This window comes from Sciurus carolinensis, chromosome 12 (assembly GCF_902686445.1).
Source record: "Sciurus carolinensis chromosome 12, mSciCar1.2, whole genome shotgun sequence".
Lineage (NCBI taxonomy): Eukaryota > Metazoa > Chordata > Mammalia > Rodentia > Sciuridae > Sciurus > Sciurus carolinensis.
The window spans coordinates 29,405,265-29,432,420 of record NC_062224.1 but is presented as its reverse complement, the minus strand read 5'-3'; the positions used below and the strand labels follow the sequence as shown (position 1 = coordinate 29,432,420).

Sequence of the window (27,156 nt, the reverse complement as noted above, 5' to 3'; positions counted from 1 at the left end):
GCAGTATATAGAAGGAGATTTGATAGGTCATTTAGGCATTTTAGTGACTTAACACAAATTAACTTGGTAAGAGATGATTTCAGAATTTTCTTCCTCTTCAATTCCACCAAGGAGGATGTATCTTTTCCTATGAACCTGGATCTTCAATTCTTATTTACTGTTTCTCATATTGGAAGCCCAACATGGGTTCTTCTGTATTGTTAGTGTCATTTGGCACTTTGGGTTGTACCTTATGTTTATCAGAAAGATAGTTATAAAAATGGCAGAATAATACTAAAGTCATTTCTAATGTGTGCCACTCACTATGTGGCTCAAGATGATACAAAATAGGTGATAATGATTAGAAAAACTATTCTTTAACTGGAAGTCAATGCTTTCTCTGTGTATGGGTCTGTTAGGCATACTGCATATTGTTTCAAAATAAAAATACACACTGTTTTTTTAGGGAACTACAAGAGTGGGTAACTAAGATGTGACTGAGTTAACCTTATATAATCATTGCATTGTTTATCTTTTAGAATGGAAAGCTCTTTACAACTTGGCAGTTGTACAGATTTTGGGGCCAGTTCCCATTGCAGACTTTCAGAATAAACCTCAGTATAACACATCACAGAATAAGTTATGGCTTCCTAATAAAGACAAATGTATTGGCAAGATTAAAAAACAAGTTCAAGCTTTTTATGATATGCATGATCTATTTGGCTAGATAGTCAAAATAAAAAATTAGAACTGACATATTAATTGCATCAGTGCACTGCTTATAAAGAAAATCCTCAAAGGATTAATGATAGTACAATGTTAATGAGAATTAACATTGTTAATAAGATTTTGGTCAATGAAACTTCATAACAACATTATCACTCCAAGCATATTGGCAGAAGATCACAGGTCCTAATTAATAAAGCCTAACTTTCTATTTATTTATTTACAAGAAATCTCAAGATGAAAAAACACTGAGTACTCCTTCTTTTCTTAAATATGAGCCACACAAACATATCAAGTATGACAAAGCAAATAAGACACAATTTTCCCTTTATATCCTTTAGATCTTTCAAAAATCTATAAATGATTCCTTTAGCATTCTTTTTAAATCCCTAATAATATTCTTCTATCAATACCTGGAGAGTGACCTCTGCAGTCCAAAAGAAAAAATAAAGGAAATCAACTTACCTTCCATAAAGCTAAGGTTAAAATGGCCAGAACCAACAGTCCAAGAAGTATTGCTAGTATTATGACCCACAATGGGATTGAGAAGGATACATTTGGGGTTGCCCAAATAACCGATGTCTTGATCTGAAATGAAAATAAAGCAAATGAGCTTTGATTTGAAAAATTATTTGGTGAAATAAGGCAGTAATTGCCCGTATAAGACTGAGAATGATTCTGAATGGATCCACATCATACTTGAAATCATTTAAGGGGAGATTTGTTAAGCTAAGTACTTGAACATGGACTCCACAAAACAAGACATATGCCCAAGTCTGGGCATATGGGATGAAAGTCTAATGACAGATGCTTCATGACTGACTGACTTATCATTGTGGGAAAACTAGAATGGACCAGGATCCAACAAGCTGGGAAGAAAGAACCTCAAATTGTGTTTCAAGTACTGGGCTCTCCTTCACTGATAGAGCACAGAATATAAAGAGAGCCACGAATGACAATTATTGGTGGTGAAAATTGCTTAGTTCTTCTGGGACTCAGTTTTGTCATCTATAAAATGATCAGATTAGATTAGATGATTTCTAACCTTCTTGATGATTTCTAGCTGATTTGATCACCTGCTGATACCTTCTTCAGCCTGATTTATTTAATAACAAAGGGGATGCCAGTCTGAAATTGAACAGAGAGTTGCTGGCCAAAGGGCTTTGCAAAAATGTTTTCCTCTTACTTATTTGAAGGCTCTTGTGGTTCGGGATTATAATTTCAACCTATCTTATAAAATGCTCTTTGTTTTTGCCTTTAAACATTTTGCCTTGTTGCAACATTTTAAATACACTCACAGTTGACTACAGCATGTAATTCCCACTGCACTGCTGTTCTATTCTCAAGTAAATACCATTTTCCCTTGGAGGATATCTGGTTGTTATTTAGGTTGACATGGCATTGTGCAAAGTGAAAGTCATCTCAATGTGTTGGATCTCCCTTCAATGCTAAATCCAATTTTCAGGTGCAGAATTGAAGTAAGCATCTGGAGATTGGATCCCATTTCATCCCCACTGTTGTGAAAGAGCTTAGAATATCTAAGTTCTGGCTGGATGGCATCCTCCATACCTATGAACCACCCCTGTCTCCCAGAGGGGGCAGAAGAAGCACTTCTATTGCTTGTGTGCTGGGAGCCTCTGTAAGGAACCTCCAGTCTGCTCCCTACCCCCAGCAAAAGCAAGGAGAGACCTGGCCAAGCTGCTAAAACCTTTTATGAAAGAAAAAAAAATAATATTCTTGGACTCAAATGTTACCCACCAATGCAGGCATGCCAGGTTTTCACAGAGAGTAAGCATGGTTTCCACTAATGGTCTAAGTGCTCCTTTTTAAGTGTGCTGGTTGAAAGGATCATGATTCCAATCCTGACATATGCCCAAGAACTCTAGACCACAATTCTGCAACCCACTCATCAGGAGAGGATAAAATCATGACTAAGGTTGGTGGCTCTGGAACTTGCCCTGGCAGGAAATGTCTGGATATTTTCATAGCCTGAACCCAAGTATTGGGCCCTAACCATGCTCTCTGTTCTGCTCTGCCTTCTTAACTAGATATGGGCACCTTGCTGATGCCCTTCTTAGCTTGTCCTGGTTTTTTATTGCTCTTCCCCTTTCTGTCCTCTTCTCTTATGCAGCAGACATGGTGATGCCCAAATTCACTTGATTCTATAGCCCCGGGTATCATTTCTATCCAGAGTCAACAATGGAATCCACAGAGTAGTGAGAACAGTAGTCACTCCACATTGATGGCAGTGTCAGGGACTTGATGGATGTTCTCAATGAGAAAAAGCTTGGCCTTAACCTACCCACCACAACACTTCCTCCCTTTGCCTATTAATGTTTCCCTGTTTCATCAGTAAGAAGGGTGACATTCCAACCCAATGATGGCATCATGGCTGCCTGCTTGCCACTGTTAAGGATGAACACATGGTTCACATATTGGAGAAATGCATTTCAAGGACTCCAAATGGTTGCAATGCCACTTGGATTCTACAGCCTGAGTGATTTATTCTAAGATGATCTTTGGTGTATATGTGGCTACATAAGCACATCAGAACCTGGATGGTTTCTCTTCATGTCCCTTTGCCTTGGTTGTTACATCTGATGACACACATGAAATCACTGCTCAATCCTCACATCTTAAGTACTAAAGGGCATGAAGTAGTATTTCAACATTATTTTACTGGAAGCAAACTGACACAGTTTTGGTAATGAGAATTTCAGAATTTTGGAAATGAGAGGAACAGTAGTTTTCATCTACTCACAGGCCAGTTACAATGACCCAGAGGGAGAAATCTGGAGCCAAGGACAATTCTGATAATTTTTTAAAATAAAAGTTTTTTCTCCCTAAGCGCTAGTCCACCAAGAAAACATTGTTCTCTCTCAATCCCTCTCTCTCTCTCTCTCTCCTCCTCTCTCTCTCCTCTCTCTCTCTCTCTTTGCTGGGGCTGAAGCTTGCCAAATTGCTAACAGGGAAATTGTTAACAGCCAGATTTGTTAACAGAGAAATTCATGGTAAGAAAAGAAATGGATGCTTCTGAATCTTCAGTTTCCTGATTTACCTAAGTAATATCTTAAGTCATCTCCTACTATTTCATGGTAAACTTAGGAAACAATCCTAGTTTGTAAGTTAATGAAATTTTAAAGATGTAGAAATAAGCAGCATAGACTCTCCACATTGTTAATTTAATACTAAGGAAATTTTATGGAATGCTGGGTGCATCTGCCACTTGGTTAGAGCAGTGTCTATAAAACTGGCCTATATGTAGAAAGAGGCAGGGAAGGTCACTTAAAAGAGCTAATAAAGATATCTGAAGGATGTTTTTCTGCAATATTGATGGAAATGTACAAATAAAACATGAAATAGATCAAGATATATTTAATAGAGTCCCTTGAAGCAGGGTACTACTTTATAGGGATAGTTATAAAACCTGCTGACTTTTTGCTTCCTTTTACTTCCCAAAATTTGGACAGCAGGGCCTTAAAACAGTCTGTGAGGAAATGATCACTATGCAGTGATCCAGAATTTTGAAAATTCCCTTTCAGTTCCCAAATCTGAAATTCTCATTATCAAAATGGTTGCCAGTCTGCTTCCAGTAACATTCAGTTCATTTAAAAAGTAAATGAACCCTTCAGACCCTTTCTCTGAGTTCCTTGAAGTGTTAGGATTAAGCATGCCATATACGTTGCCTTCATGTATCCTGTGTAGTTCACCAGGGAATGGGAAGCACAATATTCAAAGACAAGCTTGGGGGGGTTCTCTCTGTGCCTGCGTTCTTCTTTCCATACTCTCTGCCTTTAGGACAACCTTGTGGCACTGAGACTGCCCAATCGTAGTCTACAGTGGCTGCAACTGTAGAGATCTTCCTTCGGCTTGGCATCTGCCTAAACTTTCTCTCGACTTTTTGCTGCATATTCAGAAAGTTCCTACACTAAGAGCAGTGCAAACACAAAATATCAACAACAGTGGCCCAGAGAAGTTCTGCAGATTTGCATTGTGGAGGCTCTGACCCTGGGAAGAACTGAATGTGATGCATAATTACAAAAGTCACATACAAAATCTTGGAAAGACAGATCCTTCTGGGAGGACAACTAGGGAGTTATGTGACACATTCATATCCGTAAATCTGCCAGTGGCAATGGGGCATTTCACCTGTATGAGGAAACCAACAAAGCACAGCTTTTCCTGAAACTCAATACTGTGTCAATAAACTAGAGACTTAAACTGCCAGTGAGCTTAAAAGGAAAGGGTTGAATCGATCACTTTTATAAGACCAAGGTTTATTTGAATATGTGCCAGGTCTATGGAATTGCAGCCTGCGTTTTGGATAAGCTTGAGCAGGAAGTAAAATGTTGACAGATACCAAAACTTTGTTATTTCTAATATTTATATTTGTCTCACAGCTCATCTTGACAAGCCCACAAGAATCTTGGACTGAAGAATTCATTGGATAATAAACAATTAGAAGAATGGGTCATACTTTTTAGGGTTTCTAATGACTAAGCAATGACTTACAGTAAGATTCTTCCATTTGTTTGAAACATTATTTATTAAACACTCTGTGTTCTCTGAAGTTCTGTATTATTGTTGGCTATAGCTTACTCCTAATGAACCACATGTGTAATTTACAATTTTCTAGTAGCAACATGAGAGCAAAAAGAAATAGGGGACATTAATTTTAATATATTTTAACACTAAATATCAACTATTATCTATTATTGCTAGACTTATTATCATTTAAATATGTAATTGATATAAAAATTTTAAAAGACATTTAATATTCTTTTTATTTTTTTTAAATGTCTCCAAAATCCAGTGTGCACTATACACCAGCAGCACATAACAGTGGCTAAATTTTCAATGGTTAAAGTGAAATGTAGTCCTAAAAAAAAAAAAAAAAAAAAATGAAGCAACATTTAATGGGAGAAGTAGTTCATTCAGCTTCAGTTTTTCAGTTTACATTTAAATGAGTGTAAGTGAAATCAAGCTCCAAGTTCAGTTCTTCCATCCTACTGGACATATTTCAGGAACTCAGTGTCCACCTATGACTGGCAGTTCCCACACTGAACTGCACAGCTACTAAGCTTTTTGTCTAATCTCACACAACAGTGAGGTTAGCTGACCTGCCCAAGTCCCTCAATGTTAAGATTCTTTCACCAAGATAGTGACTCAAGGCAGAAGATGTAGTATATGTTGAAACAAAAGTTTACTTTCATAATATGGGCTTGTGGCTTGATATTTAAACTTCTTTTAAAAAGAAGATTCCTGTTGGGCTGGGGATATAGCTCAGTTGGTAAAGTGCTTGCCTCGCAAAAATTACTGTTGAGTTAACTGGAGTAATTAAAAGTTAGGTAGAAAATCCAATTGTGCACCAACTAATCAACAATCTGTTTTAAAACTTTTTCTCTTGATCAGGAACTGGTAGTTACTTAAAGAAATAGCATAAAATTTTAACAATTCACTTATTTAGGAAGTGGAATCCATAAATTGTAAGTGGTTTGGATTTTCTTAAAGTGATCTTAAGTAGGAAAAATTTAATCTTACCTTCATCACATCATAAATCTTGTTGTTTTTTATTATGGTTGGAGGACCATAAACTTTTAATATATCTACATTTTATCACAGACATTTATGATACGTTTTTGTATATTTTTACAAAAAATACCAAAATAGAAGAAAAATACTCCTTGTATTAGCAACTGTAATTAATGTTGACATCTGTACTTATGTATCACAAAATCTCATATAAACACACTTTGGTGGGGTCAGAAGAATGTTTTAAATAAATATACCACGCCACCTTACCTACAGTACAATTTAGAACAAAATAATAACACAAAGTGGATCAGCTGAGCTCATATTTAGCATTTAAATAGCTCCTACAAGGTAAGTAGTCACTATCATAAGTCTATACACCAATTATTTAATATCAGGATTATATTGTCAGATGTTGAAATTTTGTGAACAATTTTAAAACCAAATGGATCTGAAGTTTACACATGAATTTTGAAATAAGTTTTCCACAAAATATTTTATAATGACCACCTTTGGAATTACACTGGACAATAATACTTTTTTCCAGATGTAAATTATAGAATTGGGCATTAGTCACACGGCATACAAATGCCAAGGTTGATTGGGGTATTAGCCAGATTTGCATCTCTTTGACCAAAATACCTGACAAGAACAACTTAGAGGAGGGAAAATTTATTTTGGCTCATGCTTTCAAGGTTTAGGCCTTGATGGACCAACTACATTGCTCCAAGTCCAAGGCAAGTGGAACATCATGGCAGAAGGGCAGTAGAGTGAAGTCACTCCACTCATGGCAGCCAGGAAGCAGAGAGAGAGAGGCACAAGGGGATCATAGAGAAGATGAAAGCTTCCAGGACACTCCCCCAGTGACCCACCTCCTCTAGCCACACCCCTCCTGCCCACAGTTACTACCTAGTCACTCCAGTCAACTGGAGTGAACTGATTAGGTTACTGCCTTCATAATCCAATCACCTTACCTCTGAACATCCCTGCATTCACAAAGGAGCTTTCAGGGGATACCTCATAGCCAAACCATAACAACTGGTAAACCAAAATAGTGTTCAAATAGTTAAGTAATCTTTATTCTTCCTGCTGTAATGATTCAGTGTTCACTCATTCCCTTTGACAACCTTTGCTTCATCTCTGAACAGAAGTCACATTGCATGTGGGCATCATTTGTTATAAACACAGATATTATGCAAGTAGCAGGTGAAGACTGCTATTTTCTTCTATATGTAAAGCTTAAATAGGCTTCAAGAAATGGGCGAATTAGAACCATGTTGGAAAGATGTACAAACTAACTAACCATCCCACACAAATGTCTAGGAAAATGAGAACATATTATTTAGTGTCATTACAAAGTCTTTTCCCAGTGGCTGATTGGAACTCATGATTCTCATACCACCTATTCCAGTGGATTTTACTACCTTATAACAATTCTCTTCTGCTGGTCTTTTTTCAAGAGAATGACAAGACCTTTGAAAAGATGTTGATGTGAAAAATGTCTGCCAGATCCAACCAGAGTTCTTCTCTCAATTAATCCATAGAAAAACTATTTGCCTGTATTACATAGCTGACTCAGTACTGGCAAAATCTCCAGTTAGATATTGGGAGACTTGAAAGCACTTCCATTCTTAAATGTTTTTCCAATAACCTTTACCTAAATGGTGTGGTAAATCATCTACATAAGATATGTCTTTTTTTTGCAATATAGTAACAGGAGGCGGGTTGGAGGAAGCATGCATTTGATCATTTCATGGATCTTTTGAGATGAGTTGAGAACAGCAGGCCATCACCTGTGGCCAGCACAGAAAGATGCAATTCTGTTGATGGAATCAACTGTAACATGTGTTTCTGTTATGAAAACACGTGCTCAGAGAAAACAAAAGGGATTGGATTTATCTCCCTTCAAGCGATAAGCCTTTGAACCTCTTTGGATGAACATTCTATATTAAAAGCCTAAAGCCTCTGTTTTCTAGGTTGAACATAAATCTAAACTTTAGCAGATATCTCATGAGAAAAAGAGGTGATCTAAACAAAGAAAGATGTGGCCACGCTGGCTTCAAAATACTTTAGGCAAATCCTGATTATCATAAATGTGGGCTTCCTGAGAAGATTGAGGAATATTATAAACATTCATTGAGACTTGGGACTTACCTGTTCCAGGTACAATATTAGAGCTTTATGTATATAATTTTTTAAGTTGCCTTCACAGTACCAACATGTGGATGAGGTTAACATCCTCAGGGAAGTGAAGTGACTTCCCAAAGGTTTCCTAATTAGAGCAAGACAGAGCCAGGATCAAACCCAGGCAACTCTATCTTGCAAGTCTTAGGTTTTCTTCTAGGTGATTTGACTTGCAAGTGCTGAAGTTTTTAACTCTGGATCCACTACACAATTTGCACTTGTAAGGCTTTAAAAAATTCTTTTATAGGTATATATTTATTGCACACTACAGTGGAATTCATTTGAAATATTTGTACATGCACAGAACATAATTTGATCAATTTTACTTGTAAGGCTTTTTTTAAAGCACACTACCAGAACCCCACCCCAAATCTACTCAGTTCAGACATGTGGGGTGAAATCCTAGCACATATCTATATTTATGGTTTTTATTTTTAAAGAATTGAGGTTTATTTTTAATTTTTTATTGTTTTTGGGGTGCTGGGGATTGAACTCAGGGGCACTCAATCACTAAACCACATTCCCAGTCCTATATTGTATTTTTAAATTTAGAGACAGGTCTCACTTACTTGCAGAGCACCTTGCTTTTTTTAAATTTTAAAATTTGTTCTGATTAGGTGTATATGACAATAGAATGCATTTATACATTTGATAAATCATACATAAATGGAGTGTAATTTCTCATTTTTCTGACTGTACATATAGGAACACATCAGTCATGCAGTCATATATGTATATGAGATATTTTAAAAGTTTCATGAGGTTGATTTTGTTGCATTAATCCATTGGTCAAAGTTGAATCATTGACCAATGGATCAGTTTAATTTAAATTGCTAAAAGAAGATTAGGTGACAAAGATTAGCTACTAAAATGAAGTAATAAATAAAGACCCAGCTGGAAAGAAGTATCAACAGGATCAACTTACACAGTTTGAGAGCTTCTCAGACTTGACTGTGTTTATGGATGCCCTGATGATTCTGATAAAATGCAGATTTGGACTCAGTGGACCTGGAGTGAGGCCAGTCCATATATTTCTACTCATCTCCCAGTTGATGCCAAGGATTCAGCCTGCAAACCACACTTTGAGTACCAATGAGTTCCAGTTGGGGGTTGTAAATATCCATGAAATGATCAAGAGATGAAGGCTGAAATCTTAATACTATTCTTCAGAGTACTCTGTTTCTCACAGGTTTCTGACCATCTTCACAACTTGAATGGCACAGTTTTAGTAATGGTGCCTGCTAGGCTCCCCTCACCCACACCTTCATCACTCTGCATGGCCCTTGCCACATTAATGAGGATGTCAGAAGTTATTCTGTGACAGATATGTGGGTGTCAGTGATGTTTAATAAACCCATTTTGAAAAAATGACATTTTGTTCAACTGAAGCTCATAGTGTGCTATTTTTGTTGTTGTTGTTGTTTCTTTCCAGTCAGAATCATGGTTCTTTGCATAGAGGAGAAAGAAATGACTCTGAATGCCATGGAGTTGATCATGGCTACCTTGCCCTAAGGAAGGGTTTCTTCCCTCCCCAAGGAGACTCACCTTGCTGCTGTTAAAATTAAAGACTAAGTACAGTTTTATTATGATGATCATTGCTATCTGAATTTCTCTGCAACAAATGAGTTTGATTAATAAATAATGAATACTATTAGTAATGCACTGTAATTTTTTAGATAGAAATTTATATTGGAAGTTTAAAAAAAAAGATAAAAAGGCAGTAGGAAATTTCCAGACTGAAATAAAAAATGGTGAAGTAAAAATGGGAAACTGTTCTCAATTCAATGTAAACATTTAAATCAAACACATGCTAGACAGTTATTTTTAAAAAATAACTTCAATTATATTATTTGTACCCACATATTTTTAAAAGATACTCACTGCTATGCTTCCTTCTGGAAGTTTAGCTGGCTGATCTTTATAAGGCATCTTCTTAACTTCAAAGGACACCAGGGATGCAAGAGCATAGGGATCATTTTTTCTCTAAAAGTAAAAATATTTAATTAACTCTATTTCTGATAAAGCATTTACAAGTTCTATTGGTAGCCACCAAATTGTTTTCAGTGTTTTCCATTTCCAAAACAAAATTTTCTTCTTCCTTTTTCTTCTTTTTCTCTTTTACTGTTTTTCTTCCTTCCTTCCATTCACCCATTCATTCATCCATCCATTCATGTATCCAAAAATCCATCCATCCATTCATTCATCCAAACACCCAACAGACCATTCATGCTCTTCTATTTCTAAAGATAATTTATCTTATTAATAAAAAATGTATATAAGAATAATATGAAAAACAGAAAATCAGGGTCCTAAAAAATGTGCAAGGATTAATATAGTTACTCCTAATGAAGGACAAAGGGAAGACATAGTGAGTTACAAAATCCTTGTTATCTGATGGAGGAAAATATTTTAGGAGAGATACTGGTACTAAGTTCATAAGAAATGTATCACATGTCACTCTGTACTGAAGACCCAGAGTGGGTTTCTCAGCTTCAATGCTGTTAGCAAGTTTGGGGATGTCTTCCCACTAGATGCCCCAGTGTGACAATCAGAAATGCCTCTAGCCAGGAGCAAAATCACCACAGTTAAGAACCACTGACCTATAGCATACAATGTTTCTGATAGAACTTACCTAAAAGTTCTCTTTGTTTAGTAGATTCTCATGTTAACTCTTTTATTTCATTTTATTTATTTATGACATTTATTCATTTTTATTTATTTTTTAGATATACATGTCAGTAGAGTATATTTTTACATATATTATAAATACACAAAATATAACTTATTTAAATTAGGATCCCATTCTTGTGATTGTATATGATGTGGAGTTTCACTGGTGGTATATTCATATATACTCATAGGAAAGTTATGTCCGATTCATTCTCCTGTCTTTCCTATTCCCCTCCCTTCCCTTCATTCCCCTTTGTCTAAGTCACTGAACTTCTATTCTTCCCCTCCATATCCCCCCTTATTGTGTGTTAGCATCTACATATCAGAGAGAACATCTGACCTTTGGATTTTGGGGACTGGCTTATTTCATTTAGCGTGATAGATTCCAGATCCATCCATTTACCAACAAAAGTCATGAAGTTAAAACCTCTACAATGAAAACTACATAACACTAAAGAAAGAAATTAAAGAAGACCTTAGAAAATGAAAAGATTTCCCATGTTCTTGGATAAGCAGAATTAATACTGTCAAAATGGTGATACTACCAGAAGCGCTAAACAGATTTAATGCAATTGCTATTAAAATTCCAATGATGTTCTTCATATAAACAGAAAAGGAAGTCATGAAATACATTTGGAAAAATAAGAGGCCCAGAAGAGCCCAAACAATCCTTGTTGAGAAAAGTGAAGGAGGAGGCATCACAATACCAAAACTTAAACTGTACTACAGAGTCATAATAACAAAAACTGTATGGTATTGGCACCAAAACAGATATGAAGACCAGTGGAACAGAATGGAAGACACAGAGGCAAGCCCACATAAATACAGTTATCTCATATTAGACAAAGGTGCTATTAACATACACTGGAGAAAAGATAGCCTCTTCAACAAATGGTGCTGAGAAAACTGGAAATCCATAGGAAGTAGAATGAACCCTATATTAACCCCTATCTCTCATCCTGCACAAAACTCAACTCAAAGTGGATCAAGAACCTCACATTAGACCAGAGACCCTATGCCTACTAGAAAAAAATGTAGACCCAACTTTCTGTCAGGTCAGTTTAGGAACCAAATTCCTCAATAAGACTCCTTAAGCCCAAGAAGTAAAATCAAGAATCAATAAATGGGATGGCATCAAACTAAAAAGCTTCTTCACAGCAAAGGAAACAATCATGTTAACTGCTGATTAAAGTCAAAGGGAAAATATTTAGGAATAACTTAGGAAAGCTGCTTTGAGAACTTAGGCTTCTGTGATTCTCCTCCACCTGAAACAATGACTAAATCCAGTGCTGTGCTAGAGCTGGGTCCATAATGGTTCTTGACAGCCAATTGTTAAATTTCAGAAATTTTGGTGTCAATTGTTAAACAGAGTCATTATTAAACCTTACTTTGACTTTTTTCTTTCTACCCCTCCAGGGTAAATAGCTCCATTCATTTGGGAAAAATCCTTTTGAAAGTATCATTCTTCTACTGTTCTCTTCTTTTCTGGTTTTTCCATTTTAACTGAAAGTTGAATTTTACTTCTAAATTTGAGAATTTTAAAAATAAAGTTTGGAAATCTTTATTCATAAAATCTTGTGTGTACTTGACAATTTTAATCTAATTCCCTACCATCTTCACTATATACCAAGGAAGAATTTTAGCCAGACGATTCTGTGTGTGTGAAAGTTTTAAGTTGAATACTCAAGTGAATGTCCATGCTCCCAAACCTCCAACAAAGAAGTTTTCATTAATTTCCAAGTTCACTTTAAAAATTGGTAGAAAATCATATTCCTTCCCTTGCAGTCATATCTCTGGTAAACAAGCTGCAAGAACTTCATCTCTGCATCAATTCTAGATAGAAAGATTTTCTCTTACTTGATTTTCTGCATTTATGAAAGGATAAAATATGAAAATTTCTTAGCACATGTAAGATGGGATTTGAATTCTAGAATGCAAAATGCAGAGACGCATATTTCTCTGAGGGATTTTTCTTTCCTCTTCCCTTTATCCCTCCCACTATTGATCACATTTGGATTCCTCCCATTGCCATTCATCCCCAATCTGCACCGCTGTTTCCAGTGGTTCACAAACCACTGGACTTTGCTGAGCTTCAGAAACACCTGAGATCCATCTTAGAGATTCTGATTCATTAAGTCTGGGATGAGAATACATTTGACACACTTTTTGGAATTTTCACATTGTGGTTTAGCTTTTTATTTTTTAAAACTGCTATAGTTATGAGATGTAAATGATGTTTTCAATCGACAATGGACCACCTACATGATGGTGGTCCCATACAATTACATTGCCTAGTGCCATCGTACCTGCCTTTATTTAAGTAGACTGTGATGTTTACACAGTGATGACATTGCCTACTGATGCATCTTTCTGAGTGCATCCCTGTTATCTCTGTCATTGAATAACACTAAAGGATGCATAGGTTTACTTTTTTCCCAACTAGATGGTTCAATCTTCCATGGCACCTAGAACTGTGCACTCGGATTTAATCAGTTCTGGTTGGTTGACTACCTGAATGGATGATGACTGAAGGCATCTAATTATTTGGTCTTTTGGTGACCTTACTCCACGTACTAGTCATTTGAGAGCATCTTATAAATGGTTTAACTTTTTCAATTATTGAATTAGGCAACTTTCCCTTAACTGGATTAGAAAGTTTGGGAAGTCTTAAGAGAGGGTAGTGATGTATTCCGAGGGCTGCAGTTCACAATGAGGTGATACTCATGTGCTCTCGCCTTCATTATCCATTCAACCATGCTAACCAACACAGACTAGGGCCTAAGTCAATTAGGTGGTAGGCAATGAAACTATAAAGACTACAACTCCTAGATCAGTCTGTTCTTTGTTTTAAAGTCTCTAAAGAGGCAGGTGACTTACCAAGATGGCGCGTGTGTTGACGTCCATGGACGGGGCTGCAAGGGCCATAGGTGAATACTGGGATCACCGTGGGGTGGGATGTGGCGCGCGGGACCCGGGCAGAGGAGATCTAGGGTGGCCAACTTCCTAGGTCTAAAGCGTCTTGCCCCACCGAGCTGCTTTTCGCAGCCTGTCAACCCCTTAGCCTGCAGGACATTTTTCAAGATTCCCAACTCCAGTTCCAGCAGTGAGAACTTTTTCTGTGTCACAGTCTTTGCATCGGGTGGCAGGTCCTGTATGGAACCTTGGTCGACTCAATCATGTAGCCATTGCAGTGCCAGATTTGGAAAAGGCCACAGGATTTTATAAGAATATTTTGGGGGTCCAGGTAAGTGAGGTGGTCCCTCTTCCTGAACATGGAGTATCTGTTGTTTTTGTCAACCTGGGGAATACCAAGATGGAACTGCTTCATCCACTGGGAAATGACAGTCCAATTGCAGGTTTTCTGCAGAAAAATAAGGCTGGAGGAATGCATCACATCTGCATTGAGGTGGATAATATAAATGCAGTTATGATGGATTTGAAAAAAATGAAGATCTGTATTCTAAGTGAAGAGGTCAAAATAGGAGCACATGGAAAACCAGTTATTTTTCTCCATCCTAAAGACTGTGGGGGAGTTCTTATAGAATTGGAACAAGCTTGATTTATATTTGCAAGAAAATTAATTGCCCTGAAAACCCTTTATCAAACACTATCAAAATATATTATGACCAGATAAATGAGAGTTTATACTCCATTTATGGTTGATGTGTTAAAATGCATTCTACTGTCATGTATAACTAATTAGAACAAATTAAAAAAAGAAAAATATATATTATGGTACTGCTTCCAAAGTTAAAGACTTAATTACAGAAATATTAAAAGTATGTACACATATGTACATAACATGTATAAATTGGATTTGGAGAAAACCTTGATTACTAAATGCTTAGGAACATTGTTGAGATCATGTTCATAGAAATGAATTACTCCTGTTTAAAATGGTAACTGAGTATAGTAAGTTATCTGTTTAAAGGGTGTGGATGTGGCTGTGTGAAGCAGATTAGATGTACAAAGGTGTTATGAAAGTGTACTTGACAGTTACATACCTACATATTTGAGATAAAGCTGTTTTCTAGAAAAAAAAATAAAGTCTCCAAAGACAAAATTTCTTCTACCTTTTATAGCAGATAAAAGGTATCTTTGTTATTTAAAAAATGCTCTGGAGCATCAAGGAATGGGAAATGTGAGTTAATAGGCCATGATCAGCAGCTTTGACATCAAAGACCTTAGTTCTGCATTGTAGGTCAAAGGTGTGGCACAGGTGAGTATTTAACTCATGAGAAATAATTATGGGCATTGTGACAGTAATGATTCCATGTTCAAAATCGAATGATTTCAATTGTACTCTTCACAAAACAAGTGCAATATTCTCTCGTTTAAAGTAATCTCCTGTCCAGCAAGTACTCTATCATATTAGAGGTGATTTAGGACAGAAAAACTAGGTTGTTTAATATTCCTTGACAATATCTTGGGCCTTCATTTTACCTCAGATAGCTATTAATCTCCAGAAAAATGCCCGGTCTCTCTGTCATTACTGCATTATTTAAACTATGGTTTGTAGCCCACTGGTTGTCTCTATTATGTACTTTCACACAATGGTTTGCTTACAACAAAGGTACAAATAAAAATTATTGGCAACAAATGGGGAGGAGATGAGGCTTCTGTGTTGGTTAAATACCTAAGCAGGTCTGTCAAGGTCAAAAGCGATCCCTTTCTGTCTTTGAACAGCTTAATTCCTTTCCCACAATTATTTTAAAACACATGTGCATGTTATGAGCCATGTTTAAATACTCAACATTTCCTAGAAACCAAGCTTTGTGAGGTGACAAAACCTAAGGAATTGCTGGTGAAGCTTTAAATTATAAAGGAGGTTTCCATTTTAAGCAACAATCACAGAACAAGGGGTTCATTTAGGATTAGCCAAAATAAAAACTTTTTTTTTCTGTTCGGTTTGCATGTTTACCAGAGGAACAGAAACAAATATAAGGCAGCAAGTTGCATCAACCACAAATTGTAAACCTTCTAGCCTGGATTAGGAAGGAAGAAAATATTTACCTCCTTCTGGATTATGTGATAAAACTATTTAAAATCCTCAATATACTATGTGTCTGTGTATACATATATACATACACATAAAAAACATACAGAGAGAGAGAGAGAGAGAGAGTTTTGCAGTAATGCATTCCTTTTTGGCATTAGGCTTCCAAGACTAAAATACTGAAATAAGCGGAAACTGTGAAAGTACAGAAATTTGGGCTACAGGTGAGGTTAGACACATGGTGACTCATGCCACTTTCTCTGGTATTCCTAGAAGTGACCCTTTTCCCTGGAAAGACTTCAGAATGTTGATGTAGGTTGTTCTGTTTGACTCCTTGTGCTATCTACTTACTGTTTGGTCAGTCCGTCAATTACCAGGGACTTCTTCCTGACACACTGGATCCTATTTAATAGGAAAATGAAGATGCAATCTATATTCTGCTGACCCTGCAATAGAATGTCATGCATAGAGTGGAAGAATGTAGACTGAAATACTTACTTTTCCCTCAGTTTTAGGGTTGTAATGATGATTCTTTCAAGGAAAAAGCATTCTTTCTCATTTCAGTATGATGTGATGCTCAGTAATAGGAGAAATGTATGACATGGGCTTGGGATTCCCTAATCCACCTCTCTTCCAACTCTTAGATAAGAAGCAACAGCAAAAGGCAGTGAGTAATCCTAGGCAAATTGATGGAATATGAGTAGTAGAGTCATTCTTCTGGCTATTTAGTTGAAAAGTTGTGTAATTAGGAAAATGGGCACCCTAGGGAAGTCCGTGCTATTTTTATGAAAAGTAGAATCTGACTTGAAAGAGCTAATTATAATTTTAAAATTTCTGTCATTTCAAAGGAATTGAAACGATATACCTTTTTTTGTTCAGTTTTTGAAGAAACTAGTATTAATAAATGCATGCCAAAAATAATTAAACAATAAAATCCAACATGACAATTTATCATTGGGACACTAATAATTTCATTCTCTGAATTATTATAGAGTGAAAATAGGATATTTTTAACTTATCTTTTTTTATGCTTTCTCACTTTTATCTTGTTTAAAGTTTCAAATTTTATAAAAGACCCTTCAAGAAGCCATTTGACATTTTAACACAAAATTTTGTGTTTAAACTTTCCTTTACAAGGCAAGGGAATGAACAGATTAATTGTTAAGTAAATGACATGAAGATTTATGTGTAACATTCTAAGATGTAGAATATTTTGCAAAGTCTCTCCGGAGTGCATGCTTGCTTCTGCATCTTTCAACTACAAAATAGGAAGCAATTTGCCTCTCATTTCCTTAAAATGGGAAAGGATTTATAATTGGCCACGATAGTAGGACCTTCCTCAAATAAGGGAACAGATTATGTATGACTGGATGTCCACAAGGGTCCTAAGTTTTTGTATCAGCAGAAGAAATAAAAGGGATCAAAATGCCCTATCCAACAAAGGAATATGTCCTTTGGTTGTGTTTAAGGAGCATAGATGTGGGTTATAGGAGACAATTTTCAAAACCTTCTCTCCAAGTTAAGTCTAAATATATATGGCAGCTGTGTGGGGAGGGTCTTGCACTACCCAGACTTCTGAAGCTATCTCACCTTGGGATGAGGGCTGGAAACAGTGTTGACAGAAACTAATAGTGCTGATCATCATCTTTGACAGGGCATGAAGAGACAATAATGACCCTTTGGACTTGTTTCTGTCACTTGGTATCCTGAATTCTCTGACTTATTGTACCAAAAGAATCAAATGAGGATGTAGCTCCAAATGAAGAGGCAATCTACTTTTTGACATTCTTAAAACCCTGTTAAGGTTTTCTCCTCAATTTGAAAACCTTATCATCTCAGTCAGAAGTGTTTTATTTGTGAGAGGTAAGAAAGTGAAATGATGACTTCTTTGCCTACAAGGCAAGAAGTCCTTACTAAAGTCACCAAACCAGATCAGCTTGTGGGTTGGGCACAGGACAAGGTGGCAAGGATTTGGAAGAAAAGCCAAATGTGATAGTAAACATGACCCATGGCTCCTCACTGAAGACCTTTCAGGAAACTGGTCAGCTGTGCAGAGATGTCCAGATAGGATTATCTGTGCATTCAGCTGCACTTTGCATCTCAAATGGACCAGTCAAGGTACACTTCCAGAAACTCCAGAGAAGTACATCTCCTCAAGCCACTTCTTGTTCATGTTTTCTGGTGACATGCTTCTTACTTTGCCAGAATATTGGCTGCTTTTAGGGTCATCAGCAATAGACCAAGAAGGATAATTGATTATGTTTTTTTTCTTGGTTAGCATGATTGGTTTCATTCTGAATAAGTCAAGAACTTGTGGCCCAACCAACCCTGGAACTTGTCCATAGGTGTTTCAACCATAGGAATGCCAGGCATAGCTTCCCTGGGCAAGGTGCTACAGGGCCGTTGGGCAAATCAAAGACAAAACATTCTTTCTGCCTTAGAGGAGCTCACATTCCAGGGTTAGCTATAAATCTCAGGAAGACTTCCTCCAAATCTAACTTCCAAAGGATGTAATACCCCCCTACTTGTTTTTTCATTGTATATAGCAGAATTTCAGTGTTTTATTTGCTAAGCAGTTCTGAATCCAAGAGTTTACTTGTATAGTCCATGATTACATCCAAGCTTTGAAGTAAAGCCAACACATTTTGCTTCTTGGTCTGAACATCACATCATTTTGCTGTCCTTGCTGAATAGGAGGGAGAGCAGGAGCTGACTGTGTTTACTCAAACCTGGAATGCTGCACTTAGTGAAAAGTGGATTCTTGACAAAGGTTTTGACTTTTGAGGCAGCAGATGATACTGTCATGAGGCAAAAGTGGGGGCTCATTCTTACCTTATCAGGGAATATAATGAAAGTCAGGAAGCTAGTCTTCAGCACAATCCAAATCTTCATGCATAGATATAATATTGACTACATGAACTAATTTTGTAAGTTTGAAGGGAAATATATTTCCCTAAAGTTCTAAGACAGTGCAGCCCAATAGAACTTTCTTCAAGGACAGAAATGCTTTTTGCACAGTCCTATAGAGTAACCAAGACTAGTGACTATTTTTTGAACACTTGAAATGTGATTAATGAGACTGAGGAGGTGAATACTTAATTTTAATTTAAATTGAAATACTTTGCATTTAGATAGCCACATGGGGCTACTACTACGATATTGAGCAATACAATTCAAGAATTACGTTTGTACTGGATTCTGAAACAGCATGATATATAATTTATTGGATCCTTAAAAAGGGCAAAAAGCTTTAATACATATTATTTATAAAAATTCTACATAGTTTTTACAGTACAGTAATCTGAGTTAGTTTAGCAAACTGTAGCATAGCAATTATGATGTAAAATCTACAGCAGCAGTTATCACATAGAAATCTCTAGCAGTTTAGCAAGGACAAAAGTTCGAAGATTCCTCCTCTTACTAGTTATGTGATCTTGAGAAGGCCACTAACCTCCACATCTCAGCTTGCTCATCTGTAAAATGCAGTTAATACTAAGAGTATGTATCCCACAGGATTTCTGTGAGCATAAATTATAATTCACACACAAGTATTTTATCCTGGAGCCTAGTTATGTGGTGATCACTCAATAGAAACCTGGCTATTTGCAGACAGATCTCTTTGGAAAGGTTGGCTGACTGCTCCTTTAGATATAGTCTGTTCTGAGTCAACCTAAGTATCAACACAATACAAAAGAGACTATTAATAAAGCATGCAGAGTCATTGCTGACTTAAGCTACGTAGAATAAACACCATAAATAACTTATTAGGAGAGGTTCCATGTGAGCTTCCCATACATCAATGAAGTTTCAGAAATGAAAGGAGCCATTAGTCCAATTCCTTCATCTCAAATGTGGAGGAAAAAAGTCCCATGAAAATTAACACAGTCAGTCAAGAATAGCACTGGGTTCTTGCCTCCTGACCCAGTATCCAAGGAGAGCTAACACAGAGGAAATCAGGGTCTGCACACTTAGAACTTGTTCCAGTGTGTACATGTAGTTTTTAACACTTTGCTCATTGGTAGTTTTCACAGATGAAGATGTGAATATAAAATTCAGCTCGTGTGGTGGCATATACTTGCAATCCCAGTGAATAGGAGGCAGAAAAGATCACATGTTCAAAGCCAGCCTCAGCAATTTAGCAAGGCCCTAAGCCACTTAGCAAGGCCCTGTGTCAAAATAAAAAATGAAAAGGGGTGGGGATATGACTCAGTGGTTAAGCTTCCCTGGATTCAATCCTTAGTACCAAAAACATAAATAAATAAAATTCATAAAACACACTCAACCACATGTTCATATATGCACTTTGCCAGTATTTACCAAAAATGTGAAAGAATCTATACCAACTTTATATCGATTAGAAAATTTGCCCAAGATTAGTGATGAACTGAGAGTATATTTTTAAAAGTGTGTAATGAACTGAAAGGAAACAGTCACACCAAAAATGCCTAAAACCCTAATTAATCACTTCCCCCTACACTACTAAGATTAGTGACGTATTTTAAACAGTGTATTAGCTGGATGGGGTGGCACATGCCTATAATCCTAACTTCTCCAGAGGCTGAGGCAGAAGGATAAGTTTGAGGCCAGCCTGAGCAACTTAGGGAGAACCTGTCTCAAAATAAAATTTAAAAAGAGTTGGGGATGTATCCCAGCAGTAGTTTACCTACCAGGCCAGAGGCCCTGTGTTCAATCCTTAGTACTGGGGGTGGGAGGGAAGAAAAGCACATTTACTAGATTAATTAATTACAATACCCTGCCAAATGGCAAAGCTTGCAGTAGGGATGTTAGATTGCTGACTGTAGGGGGTTGAATAATGTCCCCCACTAAATTCATGGTCATCTAGAATTTCATCTAAACTAAGGATCTTTATGGACTCAGTTAAGGAAAGGTTGGAGATGAGATTCTACTCATCAGAGTGGGCTCTAATCCAGTGAGTGTCCTCATCAGAGGCAGAAAGGAGATGACACAAGGTCAAGGAGCAGGAGGTGATTATGAAGGCGGGACAGAGACTGGAGTGATGTGTCAATAGACCAACACATGCCAGTATGGCTAGCAGCACCAGGGGCCAGAAGGGGGCCTGGCATGGTTTCTCCCTCAGTTCTGTTTACACCCTGGTCTTGCCCTTCTGACTTTTTGAACTGTGAGAGGGTAAACGTCTGCTGCTTGAAGTTAATCAGTTTGTGGTTGTTGCATCAGATTTTAGGGCACTGACATATTGGTTATGATAGTATCACTTATTTCTAGTTTCACATGATTAGAGAAAAAAAAGAATTTATGGCTTATGCTTTGAGATAAGTTGCACCTAAAAGTAGGAAAGTAAAGAACTGGTTAATATATCTGGAGTAGCCAGTCAAGGTAGCCCTAGTGATTCTTGCCTCCTGGTGTTCACACCCATAATTGGGTCCCTCCCATACTGAACAGGGCTGATAGGTGTGAATTCTAAGAAACTGGGGAAATGACAGAATGCTACGTCCAACGCTGGGTCACAAGAGACATACAAGCTTTGCTCTCCTGGCTCACTCAGGGGAAGCCAACCATTGTGTTAGGAGGGCATTCAATCAGCACCGTGTTAAGAGCAAGGACCTGGCCCTCCTAACATCAGTCATTAACTTTTTAAGCATGCCCTTGAGCCATCTTGTGGATGGTCTTCCAGCCCCAGTTGATCCTTCCAATAACTTTGGCCCTCACTGACATCTCAACTGTATCATTCAGCGAAGAGACATCAAGTCAGAAGTACCCAGTGAGGCTGTGGACAGATTCCTGACTCTCAGGGTGAATGGATGAATGGCTTATGGTTGCCACATTTGGCAGAATTTTGTTAGGCAACAATAGACAACTAATACAGTCAGAACTATGAAATCGTAACAGAGCTCTTAGTTTCCTCTTCCCTTGAACTATTATAGTAGATTCCAAACTGTCTAAGTCCTTCCAGTATTTTCCTTTGAATGAAAGTTATTCAATTGAATATTGGGCAAATGCAAATCATCATTAATAACATATGGTGATAGGGAAAATTCAAGGTGAACATGGACATACCTTTTTTAGTGAAATATCACCAGTACTTTGAAACATTCTGTATGTTCTTCCCTGAATGGCCTCTACCCCAGGAACACTTACTACTCTAGTGAATTTTGTGTTTTTATTCACAGTTCTACAATGAACTGTTTGGTTTTGCTTGTTATTGTACTTGGATGAACAACATTATGTTCCTGAGATCCTACACCACCTTCTCTATAGAGGCAACTCTTTATCCCACAACCTTGCTGCATTGTCTTTAGAGCACTTCGCTCTATCTAAAATAGGCTTGTGTATGTTTTTGTCACTTCCAACTCTTTCATGGGGGGAGAGCTCTGTGAAGATTGGTGCTACATCTGCTTCGCTCACTGCTATTTCTCTGTGAGGCATTGCCTGGCACAGAGTAGATGCTCCATAAATATTTGTTGGGTGAACAAATAAATAATGGTTTGGCCAAAAGAAAAATAAAAGAGGTTAGTGGTTCAAAACTGGGGAGGATTTTGTCCCTAGGAAACTGACAATGTCTGGAGACACTTTGGGTTGTCACGTGTGGGTTAGGGGTGCTACTGGCATCTAGTGGGTGGTGCTGTGGAGCATTCTAAAGGGATGACTCCAAAAATGCAGAATTATCCAAACATGTTAATGGAGATGAGAAACCTTGCCTTAGATAAAAAGATAGTAATAATAATAATAATAATAATAATAAAGAAGGTGTCCAAATGACCTTTAAAAAGTAACTAATTTTTTTCATTTGTTTTAGAAACAAAATTGAAAGAATTGTGAGATGAGAGAAGTATTTTCAATGGTAGAACTCATGAAAAAAGAGAAATAAAATTCTATATTTATAGGTAGGCTCAAAAGTATTTTCGTTGGCACAATGAGCCAGATGAGTTTTTTAGTACTTAAAAAATGAGCAAGAATACATAGACTTGGTTGGCGTTTAATTTAGTTTTTTAAAGAAGAATCCTGTGTAATTAGTAAGACGTTAATACAGTACTTAATCAATTGGGTGAATTTCATTTTCTTAAGAGAGATTTTAAACTTTTTAAATGCCGATAATCAATGGACTTATCCAGAGCAGTGCAGAAACTCACAGTAAAGATAAGGCAAAGCACAGAGCAATCTGTAACTTCCCACAAACCAGAATCTCTGCTGAGATGCTGTTGTAGTTGGAGCCTGTGTTGTAGGACCACATGATCTAAGGAACTTTCTGGATCACTCCCCTTTTTCCCATCTAAATTGATTTCCTCTTTTTACTTTACTAGGCACACAGCTTGACTTTGTTTTCTATACTCACCATCCATTCATTGACGAATATTTATTGGAGACCTACTGTGTGCCTGGCACTAGGCAGATAGGGGTGAGCTAAGTAAAAACATTTGCTTGACTTTACGTTACTACTTTAGGTATGGGGGCCTTGGGGTGGTTAAATCATCTTCACCTGTGAGGAAAATGACCAAATGATCATGGTTCAACTTCTCCACAGAAATTTTCTTTAAAATGTTTTTAAATGAAGCAATTAAATTTTCAAATTTTAACATGTTAAACATCTAAATTAAAAATTTTACAAAAGATAAAACCTAAACAATTAAAATGAGAATATCAAGAACTGGGAATGTAGGTCAATGGTAGAGAACTTCCTAGCATGTGTGAGGCCCTGGGTTTAATCTCTAGTACAGCAAGAAAAAACATTAAAATTAGAATATTTAAAAATTTTTTGGGCTGGGGTCGAAGCTCAGTGGTAGAGCACCTGCCTAGCATATGTGAGGCATTGGGTTCGGTTCTCAGCGCTGCATATAAATAAATAAAGGTCCATCAATAAATTAAAATAAAAGTTAAAAAAAATATTTAAAAATTTTCAAATTAAAAATTTATTTTAAAAAGACTTCTCACTGAGCTTTTGAGAAGAGGTTCTAGTGAGTGGTATGTAGGTGCATCTGTGATTTTATTACCTGGAGGAATGTGTGGGCCCACAGTCGAGATCTGACCTTGAGAACTGCACTTTCTCCTCCTTCCAGTCGTCCCACTGAACAGGAGATTTGTAAACACTCGATATTTGTACAATTCTGCAAAAAACAAAATAAAACACAAAAACCCAACATCAGGGACAGCACATTAAAAGACAGGGGCTGTGTTATGGTTTGGATGTGAGGTGACCCCTGAAAACTCATGTGTGAGACAATGTAAGAAGGTTCAGAGGAGAAATGATTGGGTAATAGCCGTAACCTAATCAGTGAATTAATCCCTGATGGGATTAACTGAGTGGTAACTGGAGGCAGGTGGGTGTGACTGAGGAAGTGATTCATTGCTGGTATGGCTACGGGGTATATATTTTGTATCTGGAGAGTAGCATCTCTCTACTTCCGGATCACCATGTAAGCTGCTTCCCTCTGCCACACTTTTCCACCATGACGTTCCGCCTCACTTCGAGTCCTGAGGAATAGAGTCAACTTTCTGTGAACTAAGACCTCTGAAACCGTAAGCCCTCAAATAAACTTTTCCTCCTGTATAATTGTGCTGGTTGGGTCCTTTAGTCACAGCAGTGAAGAAGCTGAACAAAACAGGCAGTGTCGTTAAATGCTAGTAGAGAATCAACATTGGAGTTAGCTTATTTCCATTTTATTTCCTCAGAAGTCATTGCCTTATCTGCAAATTTAATTTTAGGAAAGAACAAACTTACTGAAACAACCAAGGACAAGCAGGTTAGTGGTAATGATGCATGGATGTTAGTAGTAAGAGAGAAAATGAACATGCATAAAATGCAAGTTCTGTTCTAAGGACTCATCTTCCGGCAGCAGCTGATGAGTTGTTCTGTTTCATTTTCTCAGAACTTGGGAAGATGTTTCTTATAGACATTGTCTCCATTGGTTGGTGCATTGAGCAAGTGTAGAGAGGGCTACAGAGGAAGTTCTCGAGTTCATAACCTCAGAGATTCCAAGTTATTGACCTACTGATACACATTTGTTTCATAACATGCTTCTCTTTGCCCCAAACACTTCCTAGTTATAGAGCAGGCCCTTTTGTGAATTCTATTCATCAGGCTGTTTTTAACCAATTCCTTAAGTTTCCCAACTTTTAATGGGGTCACTCTGAATACATGAGATGCACGATCCTGGAAAGTATTCATTATGATGACATTCTACCAATTCGAACCAATCATATTTTATCAATCATATTTCTGATTGAATAACAGTATGGAAATAAATGGATGCCCATTTTCTGTGTGCCAAGTGCAGAATGATACTTCTTTATGTGTTCCCTCATGGATTTGAATTTATCTTAGGGGTTATCTGTATTTGTTTTTCATGTCTCAAACACTGGACCCTATACTCGAGGTGTCCAACAAAAATAATTCTATTGGATATTATGTGAAATACTTGACTGAAGCATTTCACTTTAATGAAATTGATAAATGACATAATAACTTGAAGAACATATTATCATAAGAATCTTTTTATGAACTAGGAATTCTCTAAAAACTAGGCAATCAGTAACATATATCAGATAAATTCTGATAAAGTCAGATTTCTATATGACGCTTCCAAATATAGGTCACTGGGCTATCCTTGTATTATTAGATTTGGGCCCTGAGGTTGCTGGTGATGGAAGCAGGAGATCTCAAAGCTCTGCAGTTCCTGGCACTTGTGGGAACTCTTATATTTCCTATGCTCCATAATTAAGATGTTACCCACTGTTAATCCCACACCCAGGAGGAAACAGGGAAGCCAGTTGGTAGCTGTTGTGACCTCTCTGGAGATGTTGATCCTGGTTAGCTAGTTCTGTGGAGAACTCTGGAGAAGTTGAAGAGTGGAATGGCCCTTGAAGAGTGAGAGTTACCTAGAAGAATGAGATGACTGGCACGTAGTTCTCCCAAACCATGGGAGGGCACACTCAGGCAAGGGGAGGGCAGGGTACATGGGGGTAAGATGGATAGATGGAAATGAGATGAGAAAGAAAATCTAGGTAGTGAAGGAGACTATTTCTGCTAGGGAGCTTAGATCTTATTCAGAAGGTACTGGAGAATTGGTGGAGCTTTTAAATCAAGGGCCATGATCAGGTTTGGATTATAGAGGGAGAGGTGGTATTTGAAGGCAGGAGGATAACTAAGAAGCTTGTAGCAAGAGTCCAAATGAGAAATGCTAAGGCTCTGAACTGAGGCAGTGAGTATAGAGAGAGAAAGGTGAATTTTAGAAAAGTTTAGGAAGTAGAATAGACACTTGGAGTATTCAATGAAGGAGAAAGAGGAGTGGAGGGAGAGAAAGGGAGCTCTATGTATTAGAACAGCGTGGATGGGTACTGGTAGTAAGTGGTGTTACTAAGATTGAGATTTCTAGAGAAGAGGCACATTTAGGGTGGTCTTGGAGACAAGAGTTTTGAACACGTTGGGACTGGGGTGGCTACCAGACATCTAGGTAAACCCTTCAAGTCTTGACTGCAGGAAGGGAGGGCTAAGATGGCAGGTGGCACCAAGGCAGGACTGGAGATACAATCATGCAGGAAATTTCCCTAAAAAAGCAAAATCAGTGGGAGAAAAGCAGAGGTCCTGAAGATGGACTTGTGAAGTATAAGGGCATTTAAGGATGGGAAGAGGAGATGTCCTTTTAGCATTCTAAAATGGGGCTAGCCAAAAGGTAGGAAGAGACCCAGGAGAGAATGATTTTGGGGGAAGGCCAAGGGATGTAATAGTTCCAGAAAGTGACCAATAGTATCAGAAGCTGAAGAGAGATTGAGGAAGATAAGGTTTCTGTAACAAGAGTAGGGAAAGGGAAGAGAGAAAAGTCTGGAGAGGAGTAGAAGGAGGTGATAATAACAAAAGCAGCAGGGGAACAGACAAGAAAGGCTTAGGTGGAGGAGAATAATGTTTCAGTGTTATAGATACAAAAAATGTTATGCAAATTAGAAATTATGATCCCAACACAGGATGCTGGCACTTTGCACTTTTAAATTCCTAATCAGAAATGTGATTCAGTAAGTTGTTTTTAACCAAACAAAAACAGTGGGAGGTCTTATTTAGCTTTTGATTTTGGAATAAACTCTGCATAATCACTCTCCAG

The 27,156-nt window shown here is 37.4% G+C and overlaps 2 protein-coding genes across 2 annotated transcripts in view; one reads left to right on the top strand and one right to left on the bottom strand.

Annotated features, from left to right (window-relative positions):
• Positions 1-27,156, bottom strand: part of Itga8 (integrin subunit alpha 8) — a 178,277-nt gene that overhangs the window by 3,280 nt on the left and 147,841 nt on the right. Inside the window, exons 27-29 of the mRNA XM_047521245.1 lie at positions 24,055-24,168; positions 10,303-10,404; positions 1,171-1,293 (exon numbers count right to left, since the gene is read on the bottom strand). Coding sequence (XP_047377201.1) covers positions 1,171-1,293; positions 10,303-10,404; positions 24,055-24,168 — 339 coding nt within the window. The remainder of the gene's footprint in view (positions 1-1,170; positions 1,294-10,302; positions 10,405-24,054; positions 24,169-27,156) is intronic.
• LOC124962107 (methylmalonyl-CoA epimerase, mitochondrial-like) lies at positions 13,973-14,702 on the top strand. The gene is made up of 2 exons (XM_047521246.1): positions 13,973-14,018; positions 14,160-14,702. Exons 1-2 carry the CDS (start codon positions 13,973-13,975, stop codon positions 14,648-14,650), a joined length of 537 nt encoding a protein of 178 aa, XP_047377202.1. The 3' UTR covers positions 14,651-14,702.

Bases quoted from the DNA above. Each gene is read 5' to 3' on its own strand.
- LOC124962107 (XM_047521246.1), top strand. From the start codon at position 13,973: ATGGCGCGTGTGTTGACGTCCATGGACGGGGCTGCAAGGGCCATAG. The intron at 14,019-14,159 runs GTGAATACTGGG...CTTAGCCTGCAG, and splicing joins CGGGGCTGCAAGGGCCATAG to GACATTTTTCAAGATTCCCA.